This window comes from Hypanus sabinus, chromosome 19, assembly GCF_030144855.1.
Source record: "Hypanus sabinus isolate sHypSab1 chromosome 19, sHypSab1.hap1, whole genome shotgun sequence".
In the NCBI taxonomy this organism is placed as follows: domain Eukaryota; kingdom Metazoa; phylum Chordata; class Chondrichthyes; order Myliobatiformes; family Dasyatidae; genus Hypanus; species Hypanus sabinus.
In genome coordinates this window covers 77,404,983-77,425,655 of record NC_082724.1, presented here as the reverse complement: position 1 = coordinate 77,425,655, position 20,673 = coordinate 77,404,983, and the positions used below count along the sequence as shown (strand labels likewise).

The following is a 20,673-nucleotide window of genomic DNA, read 5'->3' as shown; positions in this document are numbered from 1 at the left end:
TAATATAAAGCTGAAAGCTAATCACTAGTTCAAAGTATCAAAGGGCAAGTTACATAAATGCAAATCATTCAGTTTGAAGGAATACTGGCATTTTACTGTGCAATACAATTTAGCACCATCAGGATTCAAAAGCAACTCAAATTTTTTTCAAGTTTAATCCAGAAGTTGGGATGTAATGCTAAAGTTGTACAAGGCATTGGTAAGGCCAAATTTGGAATATTGTGTGCAGTTCTGGTCACCGAATTATAGGAAAGATATCAATAAATTAGAGAGAGTGCAGAGACGATTTACTAGGATGTTACCTGGGTTTCAGCAATTAAGTTACAGAGAAAGGTTGAACAAGTTAGGTCTCTGTTCATTGGAGCATAGAAGGTTGAGGGGGGATTTGATCAAGGTATTTAAAATTTTGAGAGGGATAGATAGAGTTGACGTGAACAGGCTGTTTCCATTGAGAGTACGGTAGATTCAAACTAGAGGACATGATTTGAGAGTTAGGGGGCAGAAGTTTAAGGGAAACACGAGGGGGTATTTCTTTACTCAAAGAGTGATAGCTGTGTGGAATGAGCTTCCTGTAGAAGTAGTAGAGGCCAGTTCAGTTGTGTCATTTAAGGTAAAATTGGATAGGTATATGGACAGGAAAGGAGTGGAGGGTTATGGGCTGAGTGCGGGTAGGTGGGACTAGGTGAGATTAAGAGTTTGGCACGGACTAGGAGGGCCAAGATGGCCTGTTTCCGTGCTGTGATTGTTATATGGTTATGGTTATATAACTTATTTATCCAAACTAGAGTGAGCAGTTCTTTACCACATACCTCAACCTGATATAACTAGGGTTATATTTTGGAATTAGTATATTTTTCTCTTTAGGCATCTGTAATTAAAGATTCTGATGACAGATGCAAAAGGACCATTAAATTTTCTGCTCATCACCAGTTAATAATTTCTCAAGGCAACAAGATTAAATCATAAATACTAGTAAGTAATTTAAATTTTGTTCAAACCTGGAAATACTACTCAGACTTAAATACCTGTTGACCACAAATGCTCAATCATGATGTTAACGTTCTATTTTATTTATTTAGAGATACAGCACTGAATAGGCCCTTCCAGCCTTTTGAGCCATGCAACAACCCCAATTTAGCCCTAACTTAATCACTGGGCAATCTACAATGATCAATTAACCTATCCGGTACATCTCTGGAGTACGGGAGGGAACCAGAACATCCGGAGAAAACTCACACATTCAATGGGGAGGATGTAAAGACTCTTTTATAGAGGATGCTAGGAATGAACTCCAAACTCTGACGCTTAGAGCTTTAATAGTGTTGTGCTAACTTCTACTTTACCATTCTGGTGTCTTTATGAATATAACTACTTTAATAACTGCTTATCTAATGACTCATTGACAAAAGAGTCAGGTTGTATTCTTTAGCTTATAATTAAGGACAGGAATGAAACCAAAGAAAATGTAGCATATATAGAATTACCAACAAAAATCTTAGACACAAACACAGCACTTCCAATTCCCACAAGAAGCATATTTGGTATCTCTTGAGAAGGTGGGAAAAAAGTGCCAAACCCCTCAATACTTAATATATTTTCCCAAAAATAAATAGTAAACTATTGCTAAAAGGGAAAAAAATATCGAATCTGAGTTTCTCCTCTCTCAGAAGGAACATTAAAAGGCTCCTTACTTGATCAGTCTTGCGCGCCAACTCAAACAGAAGTGCTATCGCTTCCCCAGCTGCTATTCGCAAACTCAAGTTGTCACTACACAGGAGGCCAGGTAATTTGGACATATGACTGAAAAATATGATTAATAATTCATTAGTACAGTTCCATATCAAATCAGTAGAACACTTAAAAGTTTTCCTTTCAATTAAAGTTTATTTTCTCTATACAGTCCAAAGACACAGATACCTAGGAGATAGTACTGTTGTTACTTATTTTGAGGAAGGCAGCCCAGATGTATACATCTGCCTCATGGGTTGGGGTAGGGGCATCCAGGTAATTATTGGAACATTTCACATGATTTCTAACAGGTGTAAGGCAGAGGCCAGGGAGAATAGCACCACTGTCATTGTCAGGGAATTAGAGAACAGAAGAGGAGCATATTTTGACTTGTGCTCAATTTAAAACTGACCAGTTCACTGCCTGTCCATCAGCTGAATCGATCATTCCAGAATGTCAGCTATGGAAGAGGCTACAATTAAGCAATCCAAATTCTAATTTCTTCCAAGTTGCTTAATTAGCTTTGGCACATTAATTAAAAAGGAAATATGATATGCAATGAAATAGAGCAATGAAATTTAAACATTCAAAATGTTTAAATTTTGAATGGGCACCATGGTAGCATAGCAATTAGCACAACGCTATTAAAGCTTGGGTTGTCAGAATTCGGAGTTCAATCCTCTGTAAGGAGTCTCTGTATATCCTCTCAGTGGAATGCATGAGTTTAACCCTTGCCCTCCTGTTTCCTCCCTCACTCCAAAGATGTACTGGGTAGATTACATGGCCATTGTAAATGTCCTGTGGTTAGGTTAGGGTTGAATCAGAGTTGTAGGGGGTTGCTGGGTGCTGTGGCTGGAAGGACTGGAAGGGCCTGTTCCCTGCTGTATGTCTAAATAAATAATAAAAAATGCAAGGATGGTTTATTTATTTTCACACAGATCAGCAACTTACATTATGCAAACAACCAGTGATTTTAAGGACAAGCAATCTAAAAATTTCTTCTGAAGCCATAGAACGGCTATTGTTCTCGTGTGCACAAACAGTCTCTACGATTGTAATACTACTAATTACTGACCAATCACAAGGCTCCCAAGTAAACACACATAAAATGCCAAACTCAGCAGGCCAGGCAACATCTATGGAAAAGAGTACAATCATCATTTCAGGCCTAGTCCCTTCAGCAACACTGGAGAAAAAAGATGAGGTGTCAAGAGTAAAAAGGTGGGGGAATGGGAGGGAGACACACAAGGTGATAGGTGAAACAGGGTGGGGGGGTGAGAAAAGAGTTGGGAAGTTAATTGGTGTAAGACAGGGCTGGAGATGGGGGAGATCTAACAGGAGAGGACAGAAGGCCATGGAAGAAAGAAAAAGGGGAGGAGCATTAGAGGGAGGTTACAGGTAGACAGAGATAAGCTGAGATAGGGAAATGGAAATAGAGAATGGGGGAGTGGGGGAGGAATTATTGGAGTTTGAGAAACCGATGTTCCTGCCATCAGGTGGAGGCTAACTAGAATATAAAGTGTTGCTCCTTCAACCTGATAGAGGCCATGAATGGACACATCAAAACAGGAATAGGAATTGGAATTAAAATGGGCGGTCACTGGGAGATCCCTCTTTATCTGGCAGAGCGTAGTTACTTGGGGAAATGGTCTCCCAATCCAATTTAGGTGCCAAGGCTCCCAAGCTGGTTTTAGTATAAAGTGGTACAAGGAAGAAATGCATTAACTTGCAACTAAAGGCAACCGAAAAGTAGTATTCATTTCTAATAATGTTCATACGTACATTTCCAAGAACTTCTGAATTTTGGAGGGTGGACAGATAGTAACCAGTAAGGACCATGACTGCAGGGCATTGCAGTGAAGGACTTGAGTCTGAGAATTGTGGGAGGGCACTGATCCATCCCCCTTTACATATGAAGCACTGAAGACACTCTCCAAACATGTCAGGCAAGATGCAAGGTCCTGATATAGGAATAATTGTTAGAAGCAAACAAGAAGATATATGAAGCAGGTTTACAACTTTATTTTGATGTAAATGAACAAACTAAATATCATAAAGAACTACGGTGTAGAAAGAATGTTTGATCTTTCATTTTTGGGGCTTTGCTATTCGTATCCCAATAATTCATTAACTTAACTGGTGTTCAACATTCCTTAATTTGGATCACTGCTTACAGCCTTACAGGCATGCACCATTTAAGGCCTGATAGTAGCCAGCACCATACACAAGAGATGAATTTCATTGTCAGCTTAAGGCCAATACGTTAAATCAACAATAATTGCAGCAGTTTTGCCAACTTCACCATTCTCTATTACAAAAAGTACCATCATTATGACTTACTTGCCAAAGTTATTCACTTAGCTAATTATCTAAACTATCAAAATATTGTAACTTTTAGTTGAAGTGGAATAATGCATCTCAGTGCTAAAATTAGGATCCCAGCTGTCCAGAAATATGGTACAGAGGAGATGTCAGGGGTAAGATTCTTTTACACAGAATGGTGAGTGTGTGGAATAGGTTACTGGTGACAGTGGTAGAGGCGGATACGATAAGGTCTTTCAAGAGACTCCTGGATAGGTAGATAGAGCTTAGAAAAATAGAGGGCTATAGGTAACCCTAGGTAATTTCTAAAGTACGTACATGTTTGGCACAGCATTGTGGGCTGAAGAGCCTATATTGTGCTGTAGGTTTTCTATGTTTCTATGTTTATAAAGGAGTAACATTTTCATATAACAGGGTGACAGGAACTAGACATCATGTGCACAGGAATTTGAGGTCTATGCATATAATTCAAGTCTAAGGCATAATTAAACTAGTCAGGGTTAGCTTGAAAAACATACTGAGCAAGCCCAACAGTATTACATAAAACATTCATTAAGTCCATGTATAACAACATTTACAAACTTGATTAGATTAGTGATTAAAAAAAAACACGTTTAATGTTGAAGATACCATACAAACATTCTTTTTGCAGTAATTATTAAAATACATTTTGCTGTTGCAATGTTCCCAATAGAAGGTGACAGCACATTTTCCTTGATTGCTTTAGAGCTCATGCAAAAAAAAGTTATAAATAAAGAGCAAAAAACAGATGCACTCCCCTACTCTGCAGGTTTAAGCAGAGATGAAATTGACAGGCAGCTTCTGTCAGAACACTTGTGAAAGTGACTTTGGCTCACAGAAACAACTAGTGGAATTTTTAACATGGAAAAGTATCCTCTGCTGCATGCACAAAGCAGATGGTATAAGTAACTATGCATTGAATACTTCAGAAGTTTTGTTCCACCAACTTCACAGAAAAAAGGGCATTTACTAATCATCCCCAGTTTAGTATCCAGTTCAGGTGTTTTAGCAACATTGCTTGATTTTTTCTATATCATACTCACAAAATATTTCACTCCTAAAGTTTCACAGCTAACTTTTCTAACTTATTTATAGGTTGTTTGAGTTTCAAGAGTCCAGACCTACAAAATCAATTTTTCCCCATTTAATCTGTAATTAATGTATTGGAGGATTCATCCTTTCATGTGAAGGCAAATAGTAATCAATATTTTTCCCCAGAATACAAATGTCAAATACCAGAGAATATGCTTTTAAGGTTAGAGGAGGGAGTTTGAATGTGATATAGGGGACAGATTTTTTTAAATGGTAGATGCTTAGAAAATATTGCCAGGAGTAGCAGGCGGTGTAGTGGAGTTTAAAAGGCTTTTAGATAAGACACATGAATATGAAGGAATGGTGAGATGAGGGGATATGGAAGATATATATGAAAAAGGCATTCTAAATTGGCATCAAAATCTGCGCAACTTCATGGGCAGAACAGCTTGTCCAGTGCTGTACTGTTCTATGTTCAATGGCGCCATGGTAATGTAGCGGTTAGTGCAACAATATCACAGCATAGGATGTTAGAGTTTGGAGTCAATTCCTGTGTCCTTTGTGAGGTGTCTGTACACCCTGCCAATGGAAATATGAGGGGTTTCTTTGGCTGGTCCAGTTTCCTCCCACAGTCTAAAGACATACCAGTTAATTACTTATTGTAAGTTGTCCCGTGGTTAGAGTTAAATTGGGGGATGTCGGGAGTTGCTGCCTGTGTGGCTTGGAGGGCTGGAAAGACCTATAGATTCAAGATTCAAGAACATTATCAAAGAAAGTATAAATTATACAACTTTTGAGATTTGCTTGCTCACAGGTAGCCACAAAACAAGAAACCCAATTAAAGAAAAAAAAGACCAACACGCAATGCACAAGAGAAAGAAAAAAAAACACAAAACATGCAAGCAATTGAAGTGACCACCACCATTCCGAACCAAAACTGAGTCCTCATATCCAAATCCCAGATTAGTCTGGAATAGGCCCAAAGCCTTGCTGTACCTCTAAATAAATGTTCTATGCAACTTTATATAAATTAGAAATTGTTTGTATTATACAGTATAATGTACTTCAGTGAAATATACTAATGTGGTTAATATACTGGTTCACTTTTAATAAGCAAAATGTTTATGGGGCAGCACATTGGCATAACCAGTAGAACTGCTGACTCACAATACCAGGGTCCTGATTCAATCCAGATCTCAGGACTTTTCTGTAGCTTGTGTTTACTATATTCCTGTGGGAAAGATCGAGGGGTTTGGTAATTTTCTTGCCTTGTCATCAGGTACTGAATTTAATTCATTAGGGATTGGAAGGTATTGGTAGATTAATTTGGCTACCATAAGTAGCCCCTAATGTGCAGTTAAGTGGTAGTATCTGGGGGAGTTGAAGGGATGCAAGAATAAAAAGTGGGATTTATGTAGGATTAGTGCAAGAGGTTCCAAAAAGGTTCTTTGTCTGTGCCATGTCTTTCTATGACTTATGGATTAATGACAACAGAGATAGTCTCGTACCAAGTCAGCTCACTTGATAAAAACTTAAAACCAAGAATACTCTGTAACAGTTAAAAATTAAAGCTGAAATATGGATGTATCATAGCTATTAGAAATTTATCAAAAAACTTTAATTTGCATTTTCTTTATATTGACAATGACTATAATTTTGTTTACTTTTCAGACTATTAACAACTCAAATAAATGCCTTCTACACAGCAGATAAGCTTTATCCCATTATGGTGCTATCTAACTTCGACTTGAACACATTGAGCAATCAAGGTGGCTGGGTGTGGTTGATTGTCTAAAGCACCAGGATATAAAAATTTACCTTGAAAATTCTTACAATGTAACACAATTAGTAGTGGGACCATTGACCGAAAATTGTAGGATTAACTGCTGTAGTCTCACAGTTAAATTACTGGAATCCAATCCAGAAATCCAGACTAACAAAGCAGAAAATGAGATGAAGTCCTCCTATGGAATAGAAATTTGGTTAAACTGGAATTAAAAAACCTTGAAGATGTCCACGAAAACCACCTGATGGCCAGGAAAACTCACTGGGCTCACTAATGCCCTTCAGAGCAGGAAATCCTTCTGTGTTCTGATCTAAATGTGGCTAGACCCTCAAACATTTAATGAAGTGTAAGGCATACTGTGCCATTACCACAATATTGAAGCAGTAAAACAATCAATCCAAATGAACCACTTAGAGTTGATCTTCAAAACTAAATTCAAATTCAAGCTCAGTTTGTCATTCGACTGACCGTACACATGTATACCACCAAATGAAATGAGGCATTTCTAAAGACACGATACAACACAAAGTTATATTACCACTGCTAAACTAACAAATAATAAGGTGGATATACAAGTTAAAAAAGAAAACAGGATAACACTACTGGCATTTCAAACATGAGGAAACCTAGATGGTGGCAGGGAGTTCAGTAGTGCATAGCCTGTGGGAAGAAATTGTTTCCCATTCTTGTCATAATGCTACTCTACCTCCTGCCTGAAGGTAGGGGATCAAAGAAATTGCTTGATGGATAGGAGAGCTCACTGAACCCTGTGTACACAGCACTTCTGACAGGTGGAGGAGAGACCCTGATGATCCTCTCAGCAGTCCTTGCAATACTCTATAGGGACTTGCAGCTCCTGTACCAAACGGTGATGCAGCTATTTAGGACAGCATTTCCAGCTTAGTTGACATTGCAAAGTCCTCCATACAACCCTCTGGAGACTGGTGGCTAAATTAGTAGAGCTACCTCAAGTACAAGTAACCACCTGACATTGCTGTAATCACAGAATCATGTCCTAGATTCCTCTATCACATACCCCGGGTATGGCCTTTCCCATTAGGAAGACACCAAAAGGAATAGTGAGAATAGTCATAATGAACTACAGTTCCAATGAAATCAGCTTAAACATCAGCAGGAAAATTTCTTCCGCAGTATACCCATTTTAACTCTGCCATGGAGGGTCCCAAGCCCAGCTGTGAAAAGGAGGGTTAGGCATGGGGCTAGCAATCCCATCCAGTAAAAACCCAGAGCTACAGAAAAACCAACAGAAGCTCCAAAGACCATCATCCCTGGGAGAGAAAGGATACTCCAAGGAGATGGGCTACACCTGGGAAAACTTAAAAGACTGGCCCAAGACAGAGGCCTCTGGCAATTTGCTATCAGCTGTCTATACCCCAGTGCGAGCGATGGGCTTCAGACACCCATTGTCCTCCTTCAGACGATCAGTGCTCCTCCATGCACAGCAACTCTTGGAAGAAACAACTGAAGTAGCGAGGGCACAGCGTATACACAGTGTGGGGAACTTTGACGTTCACCACTAAGAAGGGCTAGATAGCACTAGCACTGAGGCACCTGATGGATACAAATGTGGCAGGTAGTGTGTGAACCAACATGAAAAACAGACTATTTGAACTTGCCCTTGCCAATCAGCTGAGGAAATGCAATTGCTCTTGAAACAATGGTATGTATGATTAGAGCACAATCCTTGTGAATAACATCTGTCCAATTCATAAAAACATGCTAAATAGAATAAATCCCAAAGTTCAAAGTAAATTCATTATCAAAGTACATGTTAGTGTATACAACCCTGAAATTCATTTTCTAGCGGGCATGCACAGTAAATACAACACAACAGAATCAATGAAAGACCACATTCAACAGGTCATACAATCAATCTGCAAAAAAACCCTACAAATAAAGAAAAACAATAAATATCATGACCATGAGATGAATATGCCTTGAAAGTGAGTTCACAGGTTATGAGAGCAGCTTAGTGATGAGCGAGTGAAATTGAGTGAAGTTATCCCTTCTAGTTCAAGAGCCTAAAGATCAGATTCTGCAGTCCAACCATATTTTAGTTGTGAGTGGTGCAGGACAGAGACAAAGAGCTGATGAAAAGAGGTGGCTTCATCAACATCCTCATCTTCCTTGCATTACTGATTAATAAATCCTGAGAGCGTTTTCCTGATATCTTTACGACAGGAGCTAGTCTTCAGTGAATTTGAAATGGTTGCATTCAATGATCTCAGCTGGGCAAGACACAAGATAGCTTAAGTACTAAAGACCTGTCCTCCAGTAGCTGCACTTTTAGCTAAGCTTTTCCAATACAGTTGGTGTTTGCCCATTGCATTCATTGATGACAAGAAAACTGTGAGGGACAATTATAAAGTAGAAAAGCCGTCACACTCGGAATTCTGGGTCCAGTGGTAGAACAAGTGGGGTCTCCTTTGGTTGCAGTGGATGACTTTTGTGCCTTACTCTCCACAAAATATTGCAGAGCCACCTTCCTGGCCATTGTATCTTATCCGCCCAGTCTGCTGGAGCTGACTTCACAGGCTAGGACAGGCATACCCCTATCTCACTGGGGTATGAGGCTGCCAGCTACCCTCCAACACAATTCTAATACAGGTATTTATCTGAACTTCCTGGGAAAATGCTTCGGAATAACCTGTTCACAAAAACAGGCTAAATGCTATTTAGCAGCGAGGTGGGAATGACTACCGTGGGCATCAGTGCAGCAAGCGACTGGAGTGTTGTAGACCTAAATCCAATGGGTAAAGCACCATAACAGTTGGAGTTTTGCCTTGCACAAGGAAATGTGGATGTAGCTGTCAGACATCAGTTACCCCAGTCACAGGATAGCATTGCAGCTCCTCAGAGTAGTATTCAAGCCCAATGATCTTCATGTGCTTCATCCAGTTCATCCATCACAAGGTTAAAAATAAGGATGTTCACGAATGACTGCACAATATTTATTTCCATTTGCAAATGCTCCATAAATGCCTGCATGTAGCAACACCTTGACAAAATTCAGACACAAGCTAATAATTCCTGCCACTCTGTAAGGACAGCGTGTTCTCCCCATGACTGGTTTGGTTTCCTCCAGTTGCCTCCCATATTCCAAAGATGTATGGGTTAGGGTTAGCAAGTTGTGCTGGAAGCACGGTGACACTTGTGGCCTCTCCCCAGAGATCCTCATACTACATTGGTGGTTGAAACAAACTATGCATTCCACTGCATGTTTTGATGTATGTGTGACAAATGAAGCTAATCTTTAAATCTTTATGTGACAAATGGCATTCATACCACAACAAAACTGGACAATGCCCAGTTCCAACTAGAGCAAGTTTAAGTATCAAATCTTGAGATTCAATGACATTAACATTGCCACATTGCGTGGCAACGGTGGCTGTCAATGATCTGAAACTCAACCACATCAGTCACATAAACAGATGTCACAATAGAAGGGCCAGGATCTTTATTCATTTAGAGAGAGCGCGAAAACTGACCAGCCACCCAGCAACCCATCTTTTTAAACACTAAACTAATCACAGGGCAATTTATAACAACCAATTAACCTATTCATTGGTATGTCTTTGGACTATGGGAGGAAACCAGGGTACCTGGAGGAAACATACAGAGAGGAATTGAACCCCAAACTCTCGAGTTGTGACAGCACTGTATTAACCACTACAGGGTATTATATGGACACAACTCCTGTTTCCCCTAATCCCTATCTACCACCTACAAGTCAGAAGTCAGGAACTAGGTGGACTGCAAGTTGCCTGGAAGTATGGTTCCACCAGCGGTCTAGTTATCGTCATCTAGGACAAAGGTAGTACTCTATTCTAAATTCCAAACATTTATTCTCTTAAGTGCACCTTGGATGCAATGTTTACAAAAACAACATTGCAATTATTTGCCTAAACTACTCTGACAGCACCTTTGGTCTCACAAACTCTACTATTGAGGAAGACAAAAACAACACATGTATGGGAACACCACCATCTGTAAGGTAATACAACTAACAAGTGTACGGGGGGGGGGGGAGCCCCATGCTAAGTAAGCATTGGTAGATAGGTGAACAACGTAACCTTCATATCAGACTAAAAGAACTAGTTACATACCTATTGTACACATACACCTGAAAGGTTTATTTTGAACTTTAATACAAGCAAAAGCATCAAGCACCAAACTGTTCAGTGCTATCACAATGCATTATTTTGCAAACAATATTTACAATTACATCTTCATAGTAATTAGCTATTCAATAATAAAAACAATGTTATGCTCCAATTTAAAACTCACCTCTGCTTCATTAGCAGCTACGTAGCAGCATGTTCCCAGAGCTGTGGCACACTAAAAAGAAGCAATAGAAGAGTGATCATGGCAACGTTTGCCTCAACTGAAAAACTGGATGGATGACAAACAAGTCAGAAGGTTTAGCTGCAAAAGATCATGGCCCAGCACATCACACAAACCAAATCTTCCATCCTTGGACTCACTTTACACTGCATGCTGTCAGAGCAGTGCTGCCAGAATAATCAAGGACATGACCCTCCCAGCCAACACACTTTTTGTCCCTCTTCCCTCCGGGGGAAGGTTCAGGAGCTTGAAGACTCGTACGGCCAGATTTGGGAACAGCTTCTTTCCAACTGTGATAAGAATGCTGAACGGATCCTGACCTGGATCTGGGCCGTACCTTCCAAATATCCGAACCTGTCTCTCGGTTTCTTTCTGCAATACCTTACCTTCCCTTTTCTATTTATGATTTATAATTTAAACTCTTATTATATTTACTATCGATTTGTACTCCAGAGAGCGTGAAGCACAGAATCAAATATTGCTGTGATGATTGTATGCTCTATTATCAATTGTTTGGCACCAATAAAATAATTATTTATTTCTCAAAATTAGGCTGGTACTCCGAAATCTCTATTAGCCAGATATCTATGAAAGATCCACCACAGGCACTTTTCTCTCTCATGGCTCTCAGGTTTGCATAATTTGTACTGTTTTGGCTAATATGCACTTTTGTGAATGAACATTATGAGGCTTTACAGCAACATTGCTTTATATTATATCAATTTAATGCAACTGTAATCGTTTATTGCTGTACAATAATAATTTGTACAAATTCCTGAGAACCTTAAAACCACTCAGAAAGATAAACAGGACAGAATATTTGGTTCACCTACTTGCAGAGAGAGGTTACAAGGGTCCAGAACCTCTGAAATGAATCTACGTATATTGGAAATGAGGCAAACAAACAAAAATGTTATTTCTAACTATTTAAAAATAATTTCAATGAAGGCATGTACAAAATCAGTACCAGACTTTGTAATAAAAATATCATGGAATAACAGCACAAACCTTGAAACAATTAAATATTCTCCCCTTTAAGCACAGCCAGTGTCAAGTGTCAAGATGTTGCTAGTAATGGTGATGGGTTTGCCAGATGAGGTTACTTGAACAGTCCTAACAGGACACAAATGAAGAAAAATTCCCTCATCATCAGGAGAGAATATCTTTAGGCTTCTCTACCCGTGGTCTGTGGAGATTCAATCATTGAGTATATTCTGGGTAGTGATAAATGAACATATTTATTTATTTAGAGAGACAGTAAGCAATAGGCCCTCCCAGCCCTTCAAGCTGTACTGCCCAGCAACCTTTAATTTAACCCTAACCTAATCACAGGACAATTTCCAATGGTCAATTAACCTACTAACTAGTAGTTCTTTGGACTGTGGGAAGAAACTAGAGAGCCCTGAGAAAATCCGGCATTTCATGAGAACGTAGAAACTCCTTACAGAGGATGCCAGGACTGAACGCCAAACTCCGATGTCCCAAGTTGTTAATAGCAACGTATTAACTGCTATGCTACCATTGCTTTATATTAAGGGAATCAGAGAGTAAGAGGTCAATACAGGAATATAATGAATGGTCTACTCCTGCATCTTTTTCTGAAGGGATAGAAACTCAGAAGGGACATAAAAGGATGATGTATCATTACCTTGACAGTCTATTGTATTCTATTTCTAGCACCAAATAAAATCTTCATACGTTTAGCACCATGAAATGTATTACTAGCAGAGACTGGTACTGATTTTTCTCTGTACATGCCTTCATTGAAAATATAGATGGAACTATTACTCATGGCCATGAATTTTAAGGCATATGAGCATCACATTTGGGAACGAGTTTTGTCAGATGGTTTACAAAAGTTGTTATAGCTGGGCAGGAAAGGGTTTGTGCAGTTAAGTTCCCACCACCTACTAAATGCTCCGATGGCACGTGTCTCAAACAGCCTCTGATAATCAAGTCCAGCTCTGGTCTTCACGTGTGGCTTAGCAACTAAGCCAGCTGGAACTGTTTCTACTGACAGGAGATGGGGCAAAAACAGGCTACTGTCACCTTAAATCCAGTTGCTTTGGGCAGAAAGGGCTCCGTAGCCGTGATTGGCAGCTCATCTAGAAGGAAAACTCTGATCTCAAAGCTCCAACTGCCTTGCAACTATGCCCATTCATGAGAGAAGCTGTGGGAGTAAACCCCATGGAAAAACGTGGAGCTGCATTTAAAGCAGTCCTACATTGAGTTCAATGCTGACTGGCAACTCCTGTGCTGCTGCTGGTGCGAAACTGTCATTGCTCTGGATTCATGTGCTGTGTACAGAGGAGGACCCTGCTGCAGGGGCATGTCTTCTTCATGCTCTGGCTTGTGTATCATGTCGACCCAACCAAAGGCCTTGGAATCTCAGACAATGTGCTTTTGTACCTTAAGCATTTACAGTTTTGACCCATTTGTTTCAGCGACAGTAATTTATGTGTTTTAATGTATTTCATTGGATACTTAATGTAAACACTAGCTTATTGATTCTTTTGTTTAAAACGAAATAATCGAGATGTTGGACTTTCAGAAAAAATAAAACAGAAAATCTGGGAACCACTCTGCCTTTGATTTTGCTTCTTTAGTTTGCACACAATTGTAAGCAAGGGACAAGCTCCTAGTATTGACTCCTGACTCCCAGCAACCCCAATAATAAACTGTAAAAGATGAATTTTTGGTTCCATCTGAACTACTTCCAGAGAGATGGCAACCATGCCCGAAAACTCCAAAAATAAAGGCATCTCTGAATTTCGGCAAAACTACACTATCTGCTTTGTGCCTACATTACATTGCACAACAGGTAACCCATCCAAAATATGACGCATATCCGTCCTTGAAGATGCTTTTTTTTGTCATTTAGGTATCAATTTAACAATTGACTCCCCATAAACTCCATTAAGTGTTTATTATTTTGACCTAATAAATTTAATGAAGCCTTGCACATGCATTACTTGAAATTAGAATACTTACGTTGTATTTGGCAGCTAGGTTAGCTGATTTGTCACAAACGATATTAATTAAAATAGATTTCAGGGTTTTGAAAACATCCTCTGCCTCTTTGCACGGTCCTAGCTGAATACACAATAGGGTTGCGACAACAGCTGCAAGTGCTTGTTCTTCACCCTTGCCTTGTGAGAGAAATGTTAAAAAAAATTGAAGTTGCTTTATGGGATTCGTCTCCTCTGGACTTAAAGTTTTCATGTTTGCCCAAACATCCTCTTATTTCATTCGTCCTGAACCCTATCTTTTAACAGTTCTTTAAAATAACACACAAAATACCACAGGAACTCAGCAGGTCAGGCAGCATCTACAGAAATAAATTAATAGTTGATGTTTTAGGCTGAGACCCTTCTACAGGACTGAAAAGGAAAGGAGGAAACGATAGGATAAAAAGATGGGGTGAGGGGGAGAAGGGTAGCTAAAGGTGATAGGTGAAGCCACATAGGATGGAAAGATAAAGGGCTGGAGAGAATGGACCATAGGAGAAAGGGAAGGAGGTGATAAGACAAGTGAGATGAGGAAAAAAGGCCAGAGTGGAGAATAGAAGATGGGAGGGATTTATTTTTAAACCAGAAGGAGAAATCAATGTTTATACCACCAGGTTGGAGGTTAACCAGACAAAATATGAAGTGTCACTCACCCATGCTGAAGGTGGCCTATCTCGGCGCAAGAAGAGCATGGACCAACACATCAGAAGGGGAATGGGAATCAGAAATTGGAGTTAAAATGTTAGGCCATTGGGACGTTGTTTAAAATTTTTTTCTTTCCATAGCTTTGAACAAGCACAATGGTGGTGCAGCAATTGGCATTGTTGTCTTACGTTAAAGGGATGTAGGTTGAGTGCAACCCACGTGGAGCTTGAACGTTCACTTGAGATTTCCACTGTGTTTACTGGTTTCCTCCCACATCCCAAAGTTGTACTGGTAGATGAAGTGGCCAAAAACTAAAGTGTCAATGGGCACTTGAGAAAGAATAAGTTGCAGGGGTATATGGACCATAGAAACGTAGAAAATAGGTGCAGGAGTAGGCCATTCGAGCCTGCACTGCCATTCATTATGATCATGGCTGATCATCCAACTCAGAACCATGTATCTGCTTTCTCTCCATACCCCCGATCCCTTTAGCCACAAGGGCCATATCTAACTTCCTCTAAAATATAGCCAATGAACCGGCCTCAACTGTTTCCTGTGGCAGAGAATTCCACAGATTCACCACTCTCTGTGTGAAGAAGTTTTTCCTCATCTCGGTCCTAAAAGGCTTCCCCTTTATCCTTAAACTGTGACCCCTCGTTCTGGACTTCCCCGACATCGGAAACAATCTTCCAGCATCTAGCCTGTCCAATCCCTTTAGAATTTTATATGTTTCAATAAGATCACCCCTCAATCTTCTAAATTCTAGAGAGTATAAGCCTAGTCAATCTAAATATCTTCATATGAAAGTCCTGCCATCCCAGGAATCAATCTGGTGAACCTTCTCTGTACTCCCTCTATGGCAAGGATGTCTTTCCTCAGATTAGGGGACCAAAACTGCACACAATATTCTAGGTGCAGTCTCACCAAGGCCTTGTACAACTGCAGTAGAACCTCCTGCTCCTGTACTCAAATCCTTTTGCTATGAATGCCAGATGAACTGCACCCTAGGGTTCTGAAGGAGAAAGTGAGAGAGATCGTGGAGGCATTAGTAATGATCTTTCAAAAATTATTGGACTCTGGACTGGAAAATTGCAAACATCCTTAGAAAGGAGTAGGCTCCTTTCTACTCTTTAAGAAAGGAGGACGGCAGCAGAATAGAAATTATAGACAGTTAGCCTGACCTCAGCGATTGGGAAAATGTTGGAGTCAATTGTTAAGGATGAGGGTATGGAGTACTTGTGGACACAGGACAAGATAGGCCGAAGTCAGCATGGTTTCCTTTAGGGAAAATCTTGCCTGACGAACCTGTTGGAATTCTTTGAGGAGATTACACGTAGGATAGATAAAGGGAATGCAGTGGATGTTGTATATTTGCACTTTCAAAATTTCTTTGACAAGGTGCCACACGAGGCTGCTTACCAAGTTAAGAGCCCATGGTATTACAGGAAAGTTACTGGCATAGGTAGAGCATTGGTTGATTAGTAGGAGGCAGCAAGTGGGAATAAAAGGACCCTTTTCTGGTTGGCTGCCAGTGACTAGTCGTGTTCCATGGGAGTCGGTGTTGGGACCACTTCTTTTCATATAGTACATCAATGATTTAGAGGATGGAATAGATAGTTGGCTTTATCGCCAAGTTTGCAGATGATACAAAGATTGGTGGAGGGACAAGTAGTGATGAGGAAATAGTTAAGCTACAGAAGGACTTAGACAGATTAGGAGAACAGGCAAGAGAGTAGCAAATGAAATGCTATGTTGGAAAATGCATTGTCATGCAGACTATTTTCTAAACATGGAGAAAAACAAAAATCTGAGATGCAAAGGAAATTGGAAGTCTTTGTACAGAACACCCTGAAGGTTAACTTGCCAGTAAAGTTAGTGGTGAGGAAGGCAAATGCAATGTTTGAATTCATTTCAAGAGGTCTAGAACACAAGAGCAGGGATATTACACTGAAGCTTTATAAGGCACTGGTGAGGCCTCACCTTGAGTACTGTGAACAGTTTGGGGTCCTCATTTAAGAAAAGATGTGCTGGTATTGGAGAGGGCTCAGAGGAGATTCACAAGGATGATTTTGGGAAAAGAGAAACATTTGATAGTTCTGTACTTAGTGGAATTTAAATGGATGAGAGGGGATCTCATTGAAACCTTTTGAGTGTTGAAATGCTTAGACAGAATAAATATGAAAAGGATGTTTTCCATGGTGGGCACATCCTCAGTATAGAGGGGTGTCCATTTAAAACAGAGGTGAGAAATTTATTTCACCAGAGGGTGGTGAATTTGTGAAATTTATTACCACAGGCAGCTGTGGAGGCCAGGTCGTTGTGTGTATTTAAGGCAGAGCATAATAGGTTCTTGAGTGGATATGGCATCAAAGGTAATTGGAAAAGGCCAGGGAGTGGGGCTGAGGAGGAGGAAAAAAAAAGGATCAGCCATGACTGAATGGTGGAGCAGACTCAGTGAGACAAATGTCCTAATTCTATTCCTAAGTCTTATGGTAATGAGTCTTGTATGGAAATGAGGGGAAAATAGTTCTAATAGGATTGCTCTGTGAGAGCCGGAACGGACCCAATGGGAAATTGGTTCCTATATCATAATAGGGAAACAAGCCCAAAAACATTCATTACCAGTAAGCTACAACATCCAATTTAAAAAAAACATCAGTCCAAACGACTACCACTATTTTTTCTCTCCACAAATCCAATTTGACTTACATTTGTTTATTTATTTATTTACTTACTAAGAAACAGCACAGGATAGGCCCTTCAAACCACACCACCTAGCAACCGTTAATTTAACTTTAGCTTACTCATGGGACAACTTACAATGACCAATTAACCTAACTGGTATGTATTTGGAGAAGCTGGAGAAATCCCATGCATTCCACGGCAAGGACACACAGATTCCTTATAGATGTCAGAACTGAACTTCTGACGCTGGGCTGTAATAGCGTTACATTACCATGCTGCCCACAGCTGCAGCATTTTGTGGTTTTATTTTAAGGTAAATTTCAGTTCAATGGAACAAAGGATCAATCCAATCACTGAAGGTGAAACTTTGGAGTATAATACAGTACTGATTCTGATCATTGTAAGCAATGGAAATAAGGAACAAACAGCCACTTACTTAAGCTGAGGACACTGTAACCTCAATTCAGATTAAACGTGTACATACCCTTTTTAAAGCAACGTTCCAAACAATCAGTGATAGTGACTCTCCTTTCCACTAAAAAGTCCGATAGGATTTTGGAAGAGAATGCCAGCCTGAGACTTTCAAGGGCATTTTGTCTTGTTTTAGCACTGAAAACAAAAAAGATCAAAGTAACAATAATAAAATTATATACCACAGGATTCTAACAACTACGTAATCTAAATATAACTGTGGTGTTCTTTACCTTTTGTCCATTGTATTATCAATACATTCCTTCAACTTATCCTCCGCTTCCTCCTGAGCCATCTGCACATTAATGGCTTCATTTCCTAAAAGCAAAGAAAGCAAACGTGACCGTTTACCACCTTACCCTTACCCATTCAGAAATTCTTAGGAAGACTGCAGGAACAGCCCAAGAGCAGAAAAAATATTTTAAACTATACATAAACTGCTGAGGGAAGCAATCTGGATCAGTAACTTTCAAACATTTTATTCAGGTGTCACACTTTAAACAAATTGCTCACCCAAACAATTCAATAACCTTAACAAGCTGTATAACAGCTACAAAATCTGTGAGATGAAGGCCCTCAATAGAGGGAGGGTCTAATTAGCAACAGGAGAAAGGAAAATAAAGTCAAGCAGAGTTCTGGTAAGAGAAGTTACAATCAGAGGATAGCATCAGGTGTGAATTGCTTGACCCAACAATGAATGGGTTAGGCAATTCTATTCCTAGCACTGAGTCCCAATATCCAATTTATTAGGGCACACAAGTATTACACTTTAGGGACTTTAGACATTCTCCAAAAGGCACAGGGTGGTGGGAGGGAGAGTAGAGCTTCCATAAAGGATTTTTACTACTAATTGAGAAAAAATGTAAATCCTATCCCAAACAAATATTATGACAAGGAGGAACCAATGAAAAATGGAATTAAGTTTGAAGTACCAACTTCAGACTGAGAAGTAACTCTTAAGGTTGTTGTCTACAATATGGTTCAATGCAAATGATCAACTTACTAAACCTATCCTTTTCTCTCTTAACCAAGCTGTACTAGTACATGACCTTACGAAAAATATCCATTTAGTCTTGCCAGCAAAATGATACATCTAAGCTGACACAATGTGAACTTCATCACCTTAAGTACCTACTAAGTGGTATATAGTAAGCCCAAATAGTCAACCGGTAAAGAAACCCCATTCACTCCCACATTTCTTAATCAAAATCCTGCAATACGCATTGTTGGATATATATCTATAAATAACACACACGCACACACATTCCCAACAGACCATTAGTACCAGGTTCCACAACACTTCTAACCATCTGATAGATCAGAAATACAGTTCATTCATACCTTCTTCAGGAACACTGGCAGTCTCACTGGTACTGCTGTAATGACTGAGTACTTCACTGGCAAGATCATCATCACTAGCCTGAGTCTCCGCTTTAGCTCCATTTCGTCCTCCTGCAAAATACAATGAGCAACGGTTTTTATATTGTCGTACAGCAGCAGTGCCACATTAAACATGCACCTCTGCTTTGTGTATCACAACAAAACCTATTTCTTATGCCAACCATAGATTATTCTTCTACAATTTATTACAAGCGACACACACAAAACATTGAAGGAACTCAGCAGGTCAGGCATCTATGGAAAGGAATAAGCAGCTGACATTTTGGGCCAAAACCCTTCATCAAAAGTTCATTCTTTTCCATAGATGCTGCCTGACCTGCACAGCTCCTTGAGCATTTTGTTTGATGTTTTGGATTTATAGCATCTGCAGAGTTTCTAGCATTTGCAATTTATTACATGTCGACTATGTTTGAATGTCTGCGATAAACACACAAAATGCTGTAAAATATAGAATAGTACAAACCCAGTTCACTGATTTATTGGTGAGATCGACTGCAGGGGTGCATTTGTGGTGTGGACTAGGCCTCATGCCAATGGTTTACCTATTGTAGCCGTCCTGCAGAGGAGATGCCAGAGGCACTGTGGTGTGTCCAAGTTGGATCGATGGCAGGCTCTGCTGGTCAGTGCTGCCCTTCAGTGGTCGCTCTGAGGAAACAAGGTGGATTGCACGTGTATGTGTTCATCTGCTGACTGCTGAGTTTATTGTTGCTGAAAATCATCCTTACACTATCAACCTGCAGGATATGTCACTCAGGGACTTGGGCTATTTTGTATGATTATGTTTACTGCTATCTTAGATGGGCTGCATGTGCCTTGTGCTGTGCATATCTGTTGATACTGTGTTTTGCACTTTGGTCCTGGAGGAATGCTGTTTCATTTGGCTGTATTCATGAGTATAAAATGTATAGTTGAATGATAAGTAAACTTAATATTCTAAAATATATGCTCCATTATATGCCAGATGATAAAAATAAATTTAATTAAAACCATTCATAAATGATTGCCACTTAATGTCTGATTACTCATGATAGAAGTGGAATGAACTTGGGTCAACTTTTTGCCTTCTGATCTTTACTCTCTAGCTCAAGTCCCTGAGTGACATTTCCTGCAGATTGATAGTGTAAGGATGATTGTTGGCAAGAACAAGCTGTCTGCAGTCAGCAGATGAACACACACACACATACACTCGCGCGCACAATCCACCTTGTC

The 20,673-nt window shown here is 39.8% G+C and overlaps 1 protein-coding gene across 4 annotated transcripts in view; it reads right to left on the bottom strand.

Annotated features, from left to right (window-relative positions):
* Nucleotides 1-20,673, bottom strand: part of LOC132378082 (interferon-related developmental regulator 2-like) — a 36,832-nt gene that overhangs the window by 7,608 nt on the left and 8,551 nt on the right. For all 4 annotated transcript variants that reach the window (XM_059944817.1, XM_059944819.1, XM_059944820.1 and 1 more), the window contains 7 exons: nucleotides 19,405-19,515; nucleotides 18,297-18,381; nucleotides 18,077-18,201; nucleotides 14,246-14,403; nucleotides 11,198-11,248; nucleotides 3,511-3,689; nucleotides 1,692-1,800 (listed from right to left, as the gene is read on the bottom strand). In XM_059944817.1, coding sequence (XP_059800800.1) covers nucleotides 1,692-1,800; nucleotides 3,511-3,689; nucleotides 11,198-11,248; nucleotides 14,246-14,403; nucleotides 18,077-18,201; nucleotides 18,297-18,381; nucleotides 19,405-19,515 — 818 coding nt within the window. The remainder of the gene's footprint in view (nucleotides 1-1,691; nucleotides 1,801-3,510; nucleotides 3,690-11,197; nucleotides 11,249-14,245; nucleotides 14,404-18,076; nucleotides 18,202-18,296; nucleotides 18,382-19,404; nucleotides 19,516-20,673) is intronic.